Source organism: Solanum lycopersicum, chromosome 1 (genome assembly GCF_036512215.1).
Source record: "Solanum lycopersicum chromosome 1, SLM_r2.1".
NCBI lineage: Eukaryota > Viridiplantae > Streptophyta > Magnoliopsida > Solanales > Solanaceae > Solanum > Solanum lycopersicum.
In genome coordinates, this window is record NC_090800.1 from 2,798,165 (window position 1) to 2,812,926 (window position 14,762).

The window sequence follows — 14,762 nt, forward strand, 5'->3', positions numbered from 1 at the left end:
GTTGGATTAAGGGCAAAAAAATAAAATTAGGGATAATCGTATAAAATGACAAACTAATAATGTAAAATAAATATAATAGTTACTGTTTGATTTATTTGTGTTTCATAGCAAATTATTTGTCAGTTGTCTCTCTCTACCTAATGTTATCGGTCGCTCCTTGTCGTTCGCGCCTCTCGCTTTATACAATAGAAATGCATAATTATGCATTTATATTGTATTAAAGCGAGAGAAAATTGTATATACACATGCAAATATATATATTTTTTGATCATATACACTTATAATGATACAATACAAATATTTGTCTTTCTCTCTTTCTCGTTTTATGCAAGTTTAAATTGTATATAGTTTCTCTCTTTCTCATTTTATACAATTCGATTCAATTGTATATTTCCTGCTCTCTTTTGTCTTTTGGCTTTCTTTCTTTCTCGTTTTATACAAATTCAAATTGTATATAATTTATCTCTTTCTCGTCTTAAACAATTCAATTCAAGTTTATATGTATAGCGAATTATACATATATGTTTGATATGGAGCACAATTATGCAAATATTGTTATAGCATACAAATATGAATTTTGTATTTACTATATGTGATAGTTGTGATAAAAACTATATCATTTAATAAAAGGAAAAATTACTGAAATACACGTCTTATGTTTCCCTTATTTCCAATACCCTTTTTTATTCTAAAATTCTCTAAAATTCCTTATTTCTTTAATGTATCCGAGCCAATATTTAATGTATCCGAACTACTTATAATGCATTTTGTTTATTTCTATAATGTATTCGAGCTAGTTTTTAATACATTCGAGCTACATGTTATGTATCCAATTAATGTTATAATGTTTTTGAGATACTTTTTAATGTATCCGAGTGCATATTAAGGTATCTGATTTTTGTTACTTTTTAAGAAATTAATTTATTACAAAATAGAGAAGGATAAATTACAATTTCATATTAAAACTATGTTATTTCTAAAATTCATCATTTAAAAAATAATTAAGAAAAACTTTGCTCTTTTCAATTCTTGGATACATTAGTTTATGTGATGTATCAATAAGATACATCACTTTACACGATGTATTAATCGAACACATCACTTTACTCAATGTATCGGGACTTACACGATGTATCGCGATCTTAAGTAATGTATTCGGAATCAAGACGCGATGTATTGAGACGTTGATCTACGTATCTAAAATCGAGACGCGATGTATCAAGAAATTGAACAATGTATCCAAAATCGAGATGCGATATACCATGATGTTTTAAAATATATCCGAATTTCACCAAAATTATGAGACTCTTGTAACTTGGAATATAATAGGAATATGGTGCACAGATTTGTGTAAAATTTCAATTTGCTAACAGCACTAGTGAGATATCTCAGCATAATTAATATAAACATTATTTATATATTACTCAATAATATTTTTATACACATATCAAACGATTCCCTACGTGTAAATTACACGCACATTAATATTAAATTTAGTGAACCATATCTTTCTTGATTTTCAATAAAAAAATTGTTCTTTGGTACTTTTTTTTTAATCAATATGAGGCTATTGAATTGTTGACAAGGGAGTGCATACAAGGTGTTTGATGAAATTACTGAACCGTGTGTTATCTAGAATAAATGTGATGTTTGATGCTTGTTGGGAAAATGGGGATATGGGTTTGGGGTTCTTGATGTTTTATTGCATGCTTATTGTGATGTTAGTATGATTTATGGGTACATGAAGAGCAGGTGCTCTGAGGTTGCTGTTAAGTTCTTTTGAGAAAATGAAGGTACATGAGGATATGAAGTGTGGTTTATTGAAGTCAAATGAGGCTGCTTTTGTTAGTATTCTTAGTTCCTGCACGTGTTTGGATGTCGGCGTGGCATGGCGTTATATCTAGGGAGGCAAGTACATGGTAAGGAATGAGGCAGGTAGATTAATCGCGTTTTATGGGAAGATGGGTTGTTTAGTATATGCTTTGAAGGTATTTGATGTGATGGTTAGTTAGTAGGTTTGAGCTTGGAATGGTATGGTTTCTTCCTTAGCTTTGAATGGTAGGGAGAAGCAAGCATTAACATGTATGCGAAGATGAGATCAAAGGGGCTGCAAAGTGGCAGTTCTATCAGCTTGTGTGTGTCAGGCTTGTCGATTTCGGTTTTCAATTGTTTGAAGCAATGTCACGTGAATTTGGATTTGTAGCTAGAATGGAACATTATGGTTGTGTGGTTTATCTATCAGTGAGAGTCGGGCTACTGCAGGAAGCCTACGACTTCATAAAGAAGATGCCTTTTGAAGCTGATGCTACTGTCTTGGGTGCTTTGTGGGTGCTTGTAGACTTCATGGAGCTATTGAGTTGGGAAATGAAGTAGCTCAACTATTGCTCAAGTCCCAACCAAATCATTCAGGGCAATATGTGCACTCTCAAGCATTTATGCTGGCGCAGAGAGGTGGAATCACGCCGTTTCCTTAAGAAAAGCAACGTTAGATGCTGGAATACAGAAGGTTCCAGCCCACAGTTTTATTTAGTAGAGATGATAGCTGTAGCAGCTTTTAGTTGTAAAATTGTCGATGAGCTTACTTGGTGATGATATCTCGACTCAGCTAAAAGGATCCTTCATATTGGTTTTGCACAGAGACTGAAGCACTGCTTAAAGAAAGTTGATGGCATAGCTTGACTGATCAAGGAGGACATGTTTTTTGTGAAAATGCACAGCAAACCTGGTTCCAAAGTCTGCTTGGCGAGGTAATTCTTTTTGATTTCTACTTTCATTTTTCTGAATCTTTTTATTTACCCTAAGAAGTTATCGAGCGGTTTTCTAGTTAATTAATCTGAACAATAGATGATCATGAAAAACATTGTTTAAAGGCAAGTTGTTCTGTTTATTTCCTTCCCGAGTGAAGTGTCAAATCCATACGGGTTTTAATCATTAGCAATTCTATCATTCAATTGTGTTCATGTCTAATCTTAGTTTAGGCATTTAACAATATTGCATGTATCTCTTTGCAAGTTATTGTTAGGTACTGAGGCGTAGTTGTATAATAGTGATATCCAGGTCAGCTTGTGTTCTGCTCGATTAATTCAATTGTTACCGTCTACCTTCCACCATATTGGATAACTTTACCATCTGAGACTTAGGGAAGAGTTCTTCCAGTATCACCTCTTCTAGGATTCTAATTTTGGTATCCGTGGTTGTGTCTCTAACTTTTTAACTGCTAAGATAGCAGACTGCAACTTTGGTCCATGGTTTCCTGATATTTCTTCAATCTTTTGATGAAAGAAGATCACGAGTCCGTATATATTTGAACACTGTAACTACAGTTTTTTATTTTTTTGTGAACTTAAAATGATTTGTTTGTGTTATGATGTCATGTGACATAGTTGAGAAAAATAGAAATCAAAGGGGCTTCAAGTGCCTGCAATAAGAGCTTGAAGGACTTTAACTATTCTAACAATGTAATTAAGAAAAAGACAAAGATAATAACTTCAAATTTTATGAGTTTGTGGTGACCCCAATAATTTCTCAACTAATAGTAAGAATTAAAGTCAATTCTAATTCTTACTCAAAAGAAAAGAAATGAAAACAAATATGGATGAGTCTCAAAGGAAGAAAACTCATGTCTTTAATAACAGGATATGAACACTACACAAACATCACTGATTATGAAAGATAAAGGCTTATATTTGCTTCACCGCAACATATTAGGCTTGAATCCTGCAATTTAAAAAAAAAGGAAGAATTAAAGTCAAAAGATTTAAGGATGAAGGAAATGGAAAATTCATTTCTATATAAAGAAAAGGTTTTTGTATGAAAAATATCAAGTTGAATACCTGGAGGTTCAATATTTTTTTTTGTGTTTCTTCATTCTTGTAAGAATTTTGTGTTCCAATTTTACATCCATCCTCGAAAACCATGCTGGATATTGAGTTGACAGCATTATGTATATTATGGACAGTCCAATAACAAGTCCACAACTGTAACCCATGAGAACTGCCTGCCAACTGATCATTGGTGAATCTCCTCCTTCTTCATCTAGCTCAACTGGATTCGTCGTTTGTGCTACCCCATCATCACCACCACAATCCTTTGAGAGTGGAAATCCACGTAACCCATCGTTCCCTTGGTATGAACTATTCTCAAACGTATCAAATTGTTTTCCTTTGGGGATGCATCCAACAAGATGATTGTGAGATAGATTTAAGACTTCAAGTGATTTGAGGGATACAAGCTGTTGTGGAATTTCTCCGCTTATTTTGTTGTATGAGAGATCCAATGATTCAAGTACAGATAACTGCTGCAGTGATGCTGGTACGTGACCTTCCAAGCGATTGTGAGACAAGTTCAAAGTACGAAGCCCAATGAGATCTCCAATAATGCTTGGGATATTACCTTCAAATCTATTCCTTGAGAGATCGATAATAATCTCTGTAGTCAAAACTTGAGGAAGTTCAAGCTCCAGTCCCTTTGTCGTTACTATAAAGGAATTCGAGTAATCAACATAACCCACATCTGCTACATACTCTCGGGTTCCACTTTTCTCACCATTTATTTTCATAGCTTCAAAATTCTCAAAAAGGCTCACTGGTAAATCTCCACTAAATCCATTGGATGAGAGATCTAATGACTAGAATTCGAGCAAACAAGCTGTCAGTCCTTATAGGCCCATAGAACTTATTTGATCTCAAGTTCAAAATCTGCAAAACAGATAGGGCTCCCAACCATTTAGGAAATGTGTCACTCAACTCATTGTTACCTAAATCAAGAACTTCCAGATCCGTGCAATTGATCAAAGATTGCGGGACTTTCCCCTCTAGCTTATTCCCGTCAAATTTGATGACTCCAAGTTTGTTTCCTATACTAAAAGTAGTATTAATTGTGCCGCTAAGACTATTGTTGCTTACATCCAAAACCGTAAGTCCACTCATCTCACCCAAACATAGTGGGATTGTTCCCTCCAAATTATTGCTGCCCAAATCTAGCAGTATCAGTGTTTTCAGATTGCAGATGGTTGAAGTAATCTGTCCACTGAGATTATTGTGCGAAAGGACAATAGAATATAGATTACGCTGGTATAAGAGTGACTTTGGAATAGGACCTTGCAGCTGATTTTGTTTTAGAGAAACAATAACCAATGTTTTAGACTTGAACTCCTGAATGTTTCCACTGAAATGGTTATCACTGAACTCTAACCATACAAGTGAGGGGAGAGAGAATATCCAGGAAGGTATAGTCCCATTCAAGTGGTTTGATGAGAAGCTGAGTGAATATAGGTTTTGTATTCCGCTTACATTAGAAGGAATTGAACCTGTTAGGGAATTGAACGAAAAATCTAGATTAACAAGTTGCGTCCATCTGGTAAAGGATAAGAACTCAAGTTTGCCATCAAAGTTGTTATTTCCAAGTAATAACCACGTGAGCTTTCCAAATCTATAGAAATCAGAAATTGGTCCTTCAAGATGGTTATCACCAAGGTTCAATTCCTCTATATTGGTGAGATTCCATAGAGGTTTATGAATAGAGCCTGAGAGATTACAAAAAGACAACTCTAATCTACGCAGTGAAGTTAGATGACCAAATGATTCAGGTATCCTACCAGTAGCATTCACACCTGTGAGAACTAACTCCATGAGTGATGCACTGCTATTCCATTTGGTTGTGGGAAACCTAACAGTGAGCTGTAGATTGGATGATAAATCAGGAGACTCCAAGTTGGAAATGTGGAAAACTCCTTCGGGCAATACCCCACGTAATTGTGTGTCTCGAAGAATTAGAGTTGATAAATAAGAAGAGAAATTTAGAGGAATGGTGGAAGAGATGTTCACAAAGCTAAGGTCAAGCTCTCTTAACTGGGTCAAGTTCTTAAGGATCAGTTCAAAAATGCGAGGTCTGAATCTAATAGCATCTGAATAACTCTGAATTCGAAGAACTTGTAATTTAGAAAGACGAGAGAATTCTGCTGGAAACAAACCTGTAAAACTTGAATATGACAAATCAAGATGCGTCAAACTAGAAAGCTCACAAAATTTAGGTGAAAGCTTTCCGAATAAATAATTTTTAGACAAATTAAGCCGTTTGAGATTGGATAGCTTAAAGAGGCTACTGTTGGAGTGAAACTTTCCTTGAAGTCCGCTTCGAGCGAGGTTAAGCTCAGTCACTTGTCCCGTCATCTCGTCACAATGAACTCCATCCCATGAACAACAATCTATGCTCTTGTTCCATGATAGTAATTTCGAATAAGCATTTGTAGTAAACATGTGCTTGAATTGTAGAAGAGCATGAGCTTGATCTTTGGGGGCACAAATGAGGTGAGGATGAGGAGAAAACAAGTTGAAAGAGAAAGGGATATATCATAAAAAATACAAGGTCTACGTAGCCCATTTCTGCAGTAAAATGTTTAAAACTAATTAAGTTGGTAGAGAAGAAATCAAGAAATGTTTGATCTGTGTCTATATTCAACAATTTTGATGAGGTATATATAGCATAATTAAGCAAAGAAATTTACTATACACATTTACTAACACAATTCAAATGTAAATCCCAACACTTGTAATAACACATGCATTTTGTCTTAACAACCAAAACAGGAACTGTTTCTCTTCTTTTTTTTTTTCAAACTTCTTCTCACTGGAATACACATGTAAGCATTTCACCTTGTGTTTTCTGGAAAATTCAACTTTTAACTACAAATAAAAATATTGCTAATTTGTATGTAGAGAATACTGAAAGTGATGAAGTAGATAAATCTGCAGGTATATGATAACTGCGACAGAATACCTACCTTGATGTTATGTCGGTTGGATGTATGAACAAAGAAGATCGATATGAGGCATTTAGGAGGAAACAGTGCATGTTTTTCACAAGTTAGGTCTTATTAATTGGTTTGGATTATCACTTCTTGTGATTTTAAGGTCTTACTTTCTGTGCCGAGTTGATAATTAGTGTCCTTTTATTTAAGTAGTGTCAATTTTTTAAAGCAAAAGAAGGTGTTGCCATGTCTAAAGTTAGTTCCCATGATAATAATTAATTCAAGTTCTTCCAAGTATGAAAGCCATTTTTAAATTTCAAAGTAAATTCAGATGTCAATGTGTTTTACTCTTCTTGAAATTGTACAGAAGAAGTTGAAGTTGAGTTAAAAATATGCCAAGTTGTTAAAAATAGCAAAAACTATACAATATGTGGTAATATGTTTAAATTTTGCTTTGGAGTAATCAATTCCAGGAAGGTCACCTAGTCATTTTCAGTCAATTTAGAGTTGTCAATTACACATTCACGTTCAATGTGGCGCACAATATGTAAACACTATTTAATCCTTCTCAAGTCATTGCACTGTAAGTCAAATCACATTCTCAAGTCAATGCAAGAATGATTCAAATGAGAGTCCCAACACATGCATTTGTTCTGATACACATGTAAGCATTTCATCCTGTGTTTGCTGGAAAATTTAATTTTAACAACAATATGGGACAAATAAAAGTATTGTTTGGATAAATCCATGATTGGCTGATGAAATTATGCTGAGATTATAATTTGTTATGTTGGTTGGGTGTATGAACAACTTTAGAGGTTGACAAGAAAAAGAAGATGTGTATAAAGTGAACTGATACCCGTTATTGTCTCTGTGTGATTCATTGTTGTTCATCGATCTACCTTTCATTGTCTCTGCTGACCTTATGTTCTGTCTCTGAAGTCCTATTCCTCCATGGGGTCGGTATTTCATCCTATCGGATATTGTAATTGTGTTCATCCTTGAACTGCTCCTTTTCACTTCTTAACTTCTTGATTTTCTTCTTCCAGAAACCAAGTCGATGACCAGATTTTGGCATGATGCTTCTGTGGCTGTGCAATCCAGATCATTTGGTGGTGCTTGAGCATGTTGTTTCCAATCTTCTATTGATGTATGTTGCTAGTGAAATACCTCCTTCCCTTTTTCTTATTTGGGGACTCCTTGAATCTGTCGTCGTGTGCTTACAAATCAAATATGTGGACTGATAATCAAGATTAGGAACTTCTTGTTTGTCTAAATTTAGAATCCTCCTAGCTTGACTTGGTAATGTGCAAGTATATTTCCTTCTCTATAACATGCTTAATCTGAATTCGACAAAGTTTCGATGCATTCATTATGGGGGAGGTTAGAAAGAGATGAGAAGCCAAACTTTCTTAAGACCTTTGTTAGGAACAATCATGACAGTCTATCATAAGCTTTTGTCATATCCAATTTGACCATCACATTAACAGATTTGGTCCTAATCCTTATGTCTCTGATGATCTCTTGAGTTAGCAGAATATTCCACAATATTCTACTAACTATTTTTACCCCTCAGTCGATGGTCTTTAATTATTTCCCCTCAATCTGTGGTCTTTAATTTTTACCCCTGCTTATCATTTAATGGAAGTTTGTGGGTCAAAGTACCCTTAACTATGACCTAGTTTCGTAAGAGAACTTTTGCCTTTGTCCTCCATAAGTTGTGTAGAATCTAATTTGCAAGGCAAAAGGTTTGATAACATAAGTTCTATAGGAATAAACCATGCCTTTGTAAGACATAACTTGTGCCTTGCGTATTTTGTTTCAAAAAGAGCTAGAGTTTGTTCAGATAACTAGTATTTAAACATGTTGCATAAGCAAGAAGCTTATTATCTGAGAAGTTATCATTGTCATTTGACTCGAGCTCTGCAATTAGTGTCCTAAGTATTATCCTTGAAGAGGACTAGAAACTGGGAACTCTTTATAGTACGAGGCCTTGCCTGTATTTTTAACCATTTGCTGTAACACAGGTATTTGATGCGATGAAGCAAATTTGCATATGGAATGGTATGTTTCTTCCCTAGCATTAATGATGAATTCTGGGTTGCAACAAAATGAGATTTCCTTTGTGGCAGTTCTATCAGCTTGTGCGTGTGCCAAGCTTATCGATTTCGGGTTCTAATTGTTTGAAGCAATGTCACATGAATGCGGACTTGTAGCTAAGATGAAACGTTGTGGCTAGCTGTGTCGATGAGCCTGCATCATGATGAAGTCATGACTCAACTCTGCTATTTTGGTCGTCGCTAGTATCCAAGGTTTTTTCTCCAACTTTTCAACTGCTACACCAACTCTATTGTTGTCGTAGTTATTCAAGTTATTCTATTTCAAAGTACGCGATAACTTGGAATTGTTTTAGTATTTTTAATGTTCTTTCTATTGCCTTTGCATTCTATGAAATTCTATGGTTTTTCCTTGCAATTGAATTTGTTGAGTCACAACAGAAGAAAATGTAACAAACACTTGATGAAACAAAACACAACCACTAACTATGAAAGTAAAAACTTTTATTCACATCCCAGCAATGCAGTAGACTTGAATCCTGCAGTTTTAAAAAAATGAAAGTATTAAAGTTGAAAGCTTTAAGGATGAAATTTTATGGATATATAAAATGTGATCTTCTGAAGGATAGAGATTAAGTTGAATACCTGGAGGTTACATGCTAATATCTTTTCTTGTGCTTTTTCATTCTTGTAATAATTATGTGTTCCAATTTTACATCCATCCTCGAAAACCATGCTGGATATTGAGTTGACAGCATTATGTATATTATGGACAGTCCAATAACAAGTCCACAACCGTAACCCATGAGAACCGCCTGCCAACTGATCATTGGTGAATCTTCTTCTTCATCTAGCTCAAATGGAGTTGTTGCTTCTGGTACCCCTTCATCGACGCCACAATCTTTTGAGAGTGGAAATCCACGTAACCCATCATTCCCTTGGTATGAACTATTCTCAAACGTATCAAATTGATTTCCTTTGGGGATGCATCCAACAAGATGATTGTGAGAGAGATTTAAGACTTCAAGTGATTTGAGGGATACCAGCTGTTGTGGAATTTCTCCGCTGATTTTGTTGGATGAGAGATCCAATGATTCAAGTACAGATAACTGGTGCAGTGATGCTGGTATGTGACCTTCCAAGCGATTGTGAGACAAGTTCAAAGTACGAAGCGCAATGAGATCTCCAATAATGCTTGGGATATTACCTTCAAATCTATTCCTTGAGAGATTGATAATAATCTCTGTAGTCAAAACTCGAGGAAGTTCAAGCTCCAGTCCCTTTGTTGTCACTATCAAGGAATATGTGTAATAATAAAAAATATCTCCTACATACTCTCGGGTTCCACTGTTTTCACTAGTTATTTTCATGACTTCAAATTTCTTGAAAAGGCTCACGGGTAAATGTCCACTAAATCCGTTAGATGAGAGATCCATGATTCGAATTTGAGCAAATAAGTTGTCAGTCCTAGAAACTTTTATAGGGCCAAAGAACTTATTTGATCTCAAGTTCAAAATCTGCAACTCATATAGAGCTCCCAACCATTTAGGAAACGTGTCATTCAACTCATTGTTACCTAAATCAACAACTTCCAAATATGTGCAATTGATCAAAGATTGCGGAACTTTCCCCTCTAGCTTATTCTTATTAAATTTAATAACTGTAAGTCGGTTTCCTATACTAAAAGTAGTATCAATTGTCCCCCTAAGACGATTGTTGCTTAAATCCAATAACCAAAGATCACTCATCTCACCCAAACATAGTGGAACTGTTCCCTCCAAATTATTGCTCCCCAAATCTAGCACTTCTAGTGTTTTCTGATTGCAGATGGTTGAAGGAATCTGTCCGCTGAGATTATTGTGCGAAAGGAAAAGAGAATATAGATTACGACGGTTTAGGAGTGACTTTGGAATAGGACCTTGCAGCTGATTTTGTTTTACAGAAACAAATACCAATATTTTAGACTTGAACTCCTGAATGTTTCCACTGAAATGGTTATCACTCAAGTCTAACTGCGATAGTGAAGGGAGGGAGAATATCCAGGATGGTATAGTCCCATTCAACTGGTTTGATGACAATCTGAGTGAATTTAGGTTTTGCAGACCACTTACATTAGAAGGAATTGGACCCGTTAGGGAATTGAACGAAAAATCCAAGAATTCAAGTGAAGAGAGGGAGAATATCCATGATGGTATAGTCCCATTCAACTGGTTTGATGACAAGCCGAGTGAATCTAGGTTTTGCAGACCACTTACATTAGAAGGAATTGGACCCGTTAGGGAATTGAACGAAAAATCCAAGAATTCAAGTTGCGTCCAGCTTCTGTTAGAGGATAAGAACTCAAGCCTGCCACTAAAATTGTTATTTCCAAGTGATAACAACCAGAGCTTTCCGAATCTAAAGAAATCAGAAATTGTTCCTTCAAGATGGTTATCACCCAGGTTCAATACCTCTATATTGGTGAGATTCCATAGAGGTTTAGGAATAGAACCTGAGAGATTACAAGAAAGCAAATCTAATTTTTGCAGTGAAGTTAGATGACCAAATGATTCAGGTATCCTACCAGCAACATTCACTCTTAAGAGAACTAACTCCACGAGTGATGCACTGCTATTCCATTTAGTTGTGGGAAACCTAACAGTGAGCTGGGGAGTGTCTGATAAGTCAAGAGATTCTAAGTTGGAAAGGTGGAAAACTCCTTCGGGCAATGTCCCGTATATCTGCGTGTTCCAAAGTCTTAGATTTGTTAAATAAGAAGAGAAATTCAGAGGAATAGCGGAAGAGATGTTTACATCGCTAAGGTGGAGCTCTCTTAATCGGGTCAAGTTCTTAAGGAGCAGTTCAAAATTGTGAGGCTCGAATCTTAATTGACTATCCTGGAGACGAAGAACATGTAACTTAGAAAGACGAGATATTTCTGACGGGATTATACTTGTAAAATTTGAATACGACAAATCAAGATGCGTTAAACTAGAAAGCTCACCAAATTTAGGTGAAATGAGTGATCCAAAAAAATTATTTCCAGACAAATCAAGCCTTTTGAGATTGGAGAGTTGAAAGACACTACTGTTTGAGTGAAATTTGCCTTGAAGTTTGCTGCAAGTGAGGTTAAGCTCAATCACTTTTCCAGTCGTCTCGTCACAATAAACTCCATCCCAAGAGCAACAATCTGTGCTCTTGTTCCACGAAAGAGTTTGCGGATATGACTGAATCGGTTGGCCTTTTACGTCGAAACAGTTAATGGAAACATAACGACTTATTTTAAACATTTGCTTGAATTGTAGAAGAGCAAGAGCTTGATCTTTGGGGCACAAATGAGATGAAGCAAGTTGACAGAGTAAGGAAAATAGCATTAAAAAAACAAGTTTTACGTAACCCATTTCTGCACTAAAAATGTTCAAAACTAATTAAGTTGGTAGATAAGAAATCAAAAATATTTTTTCTTTGTTAACTCTATTCAATAATTTATATATATATATAGCACAAATTAATCAAAGAAATTTCTTAGTGTGTAGACCTTGATAACAACATCTTAGGTGGAAAATTCTTTAAATTTTGTATCGATTTCTTGATGTGTAGACCGTGACTTAAAAATATGAAAAAGGACTATTAAAATCTACAGTTGATACAAAAATTATATACATTGACAATTCTCATATTTCTTAGATCATTATTCCAAGCTTGTTGTATAAATTTTCCAATGACTCAAATCGTATAAATTTCTTTTGTACTCCGAAGTGCCAATGCTTGGTGACTCGAAATCGCAATCATCGGGTTGAAAGTGAAGGATGCTTACCAAAACGAGCAACTCCCTCTCGTTAAGAGTTCAAAGTATGAAGTCTGTATTTAAATATTTGAAGTAAATTCAAATATCAACTTCTTTTGCTCGTCTTGAAATAAATGTTACCTAAAAAAATAATTATATGAAAGGTATATCATATCATATCATCATATATTATAAGTGGGAATAAAAAAGTTGAAAGTTGAAATACCAAAATAACCCTATATAGTTGAGTTACTACAATAATACCATTATATTATTATTATTATTGATTATTATTATTATTATTAAATAGTAATTTAAATTCCATAACAGAATATTTTTTACATACCACTAAAATGTTACCATAATAATTTGAAGTGCATTTATGAGTATTCCTTTTGCCATTATCATTGAGTTGCATTAACAATTTTTCTTTTTAATTGCTGAATTTTGAGCACTTAAAACAATTACCGTTTTAGATTAAAAAAACTTAAACATTAGAGCATATGAAGAGAGAGGTTAAAGCATATGGAGAGATTCATACAATATCAATATTTAATTGAAGAGAATACATGGTTAGATGTTAGAATTTATTATTTTTCACTTCTTAATGACTTTAATTGCTAAACTTTTTAGCTTCTACAATTAAATACATTCCTTCACGGCCTTTCATATACACAATTTCTCTCTTTATAAATTGAATAGAAAATATTAATCCATTACACTTTATATTTTCACATCTTATAGTTCTTATGTAATCTTTTATATATAGTTCTTATGTAATCTTTTATTCATTGGTCATTTTTTTTCTTATTGATATATTGCTTTGTTTAATTAACTTCTTTCATTTTGTATGAAAATATAATGTTAGATATTTGGCAATCTTGACAAATCATATAATTGAAGTAGTAATCTTTTTTTTTTTACCAATAAATATAATGTATCCCACATGATTAAAAGAAAAAGTTTTTATCAATACAATCAGAAATTCTTCAGATTCTATTGATCTTTGCAAGTTGCAACCTTAGTTGAATGTTTTACCAAAAATATCATTTTTACCCTTTAAATATTGTATAATGCATCAATTATTCTAAAATAATTATATCATTTGAAATGTTTGATATTAAATAACATGGGATACACGTGCAATCTACGTGTTCGAGAACTAGTATTATATTATAAGTGGGGAGCTCCAAGATGTAAAGTTGAATTACCATTTTATTCCTATATTAAATAAAAATGTTATATTCATATTTGATTATTTTATTTTTGAAAAATATTGAGCAGTAAACTTTTAAGTGACACATTAACTAAAATATAGAAGCAGTTACCTTTACATTGCTAGAATCTTAGAAGTTGTAGATTTCAATACAATGAATTCCCATAATTAATATATTAATATATGTTATTTTTAATCATAAATACGTGAAAAGAAGCTAAAGAGACTAATTAATCATTTAAAGTGAAAATATTATATAAAGCCAAGAATAGTTTTCATTTTCCTCAAGTCCCCTCTCCATTTTTATGGGCTCTAAAGAAGAGTATATCATTTCTCTGAGCAATTTTTTATCAATCAATGTCAAAGTTAAAGGTTATTAAAATATGTTATGAACATTGTTGGATTTGTCCAAGAATTTCAGCTATGGATGTTGTTGGATTCGTCAAGGAAATTTCTTAGTGAAGAATACACTCATGACACTTATTATTTAATTTCCTTGCTAGGGCTTAATATGTACAACGCACAACATTAATTTTACGGTAAAAGATTTCTATATGTTATTGGTTTTACACATATTTCATTAACGCAACACATAACATTTCACTTATTCATTTAAATATTGTACTTATATAGTTTTTTGGATTTTGGATCTTAAAAATAAAAACACCATATAGGATACTTATCAATTTTAAAAACATGTAATTTGTATTTTCTATTTTATAACACATAATATAACTTTAAAGTATTGTTAATATACAATCTTCACAAAAATATTTTTATTTATATAACCACACGTGTGTGGCGCGTACCCAGAGACTAGTATTATAGATAAGTGAAAACAAATTAGGTGAGTTGCACTTAATGAAACATTACATACTAGGAAAGGCAAAAGACTTTTATTTGCTTCTCTTAAAACCAACAATTTCAAAATAAATAAGTAAATAAATAAATAAATAAATGAAGAATTAAGTAAAC

General features: G+C 33.6%; 1 protein-coding gene, 1 long non-coding RNA gene and 1 pseudogene across 5 annotated transcripts; 1 reads left to right on the forward strand and 2 right to left on the reverse strand.

Moving 5' to 3' along the window:
- Positions 1 to 1,073: 1,073 nt before the first annotated feature.
- LOC104645400 (uncharacterized) lies at positions 1,074 to 9,223 on the forward strand. Of its 4 annotated transcripts, XR_011220324.1 has the most exons (5): positions 1,074 to 2,747; positions 6,588 to 6,640; positions 6,753 to 7,707; positions 7,798 to 7,898; positions 8,776 to 9,223. It is a non-coding gene; the product is annotated as an uncharacterized lncRNA (long non-coding RNA). The 4 variants fall into 4 exon arrangements; XR_011220323.1 differs by lacking the exon at positions 6,588 to 6,640 and having other exon boundaries at positions 1,075 to 2,747; XR_739195.4 differs by lacking the exons at positions 6,588 to 6,640; positions 6,753 to 7,707 and having other exon boundaries at positions 1,080 to 2,747; positions 8,776 to 8,812; positions 8,881 to 9,223.
- Hcr9-OR0A (resistance gene Cf-9-like) lies at positions 3,842 to 6,381 on the reverse strand (annotated as a pseudogene).
- A 65-nt stretch (positions 9,224 to 9,288) lies between the features above and the next one.
- On the reverse strand, positions 9,289 to 12,236 carry LOC138347786 (receptor-like protein Cf-9 homolog). Its single transcript, XM_069296141.1, has 2 exons — positions 9,451 to 12,236; positions 9,289 to 9,344 (listed from the first exon to the last, which is right to left on the reverse strand). Exon 1 carries the CDS (start codon positions 12,183 to 12,185, stop codon positions 9,465 to 9,467), a length of 2,721 nt encoding a protein of 906 aa, XP_069152242.1. The 5' UTR covers positions 12,186 to 12,236; the 3' UTR covers positions 9,289 to 9,344; positions 9,451 to 9,464.
- Positions 12,237 to 14,762: the final 2,526 nt, after the last annotated feature.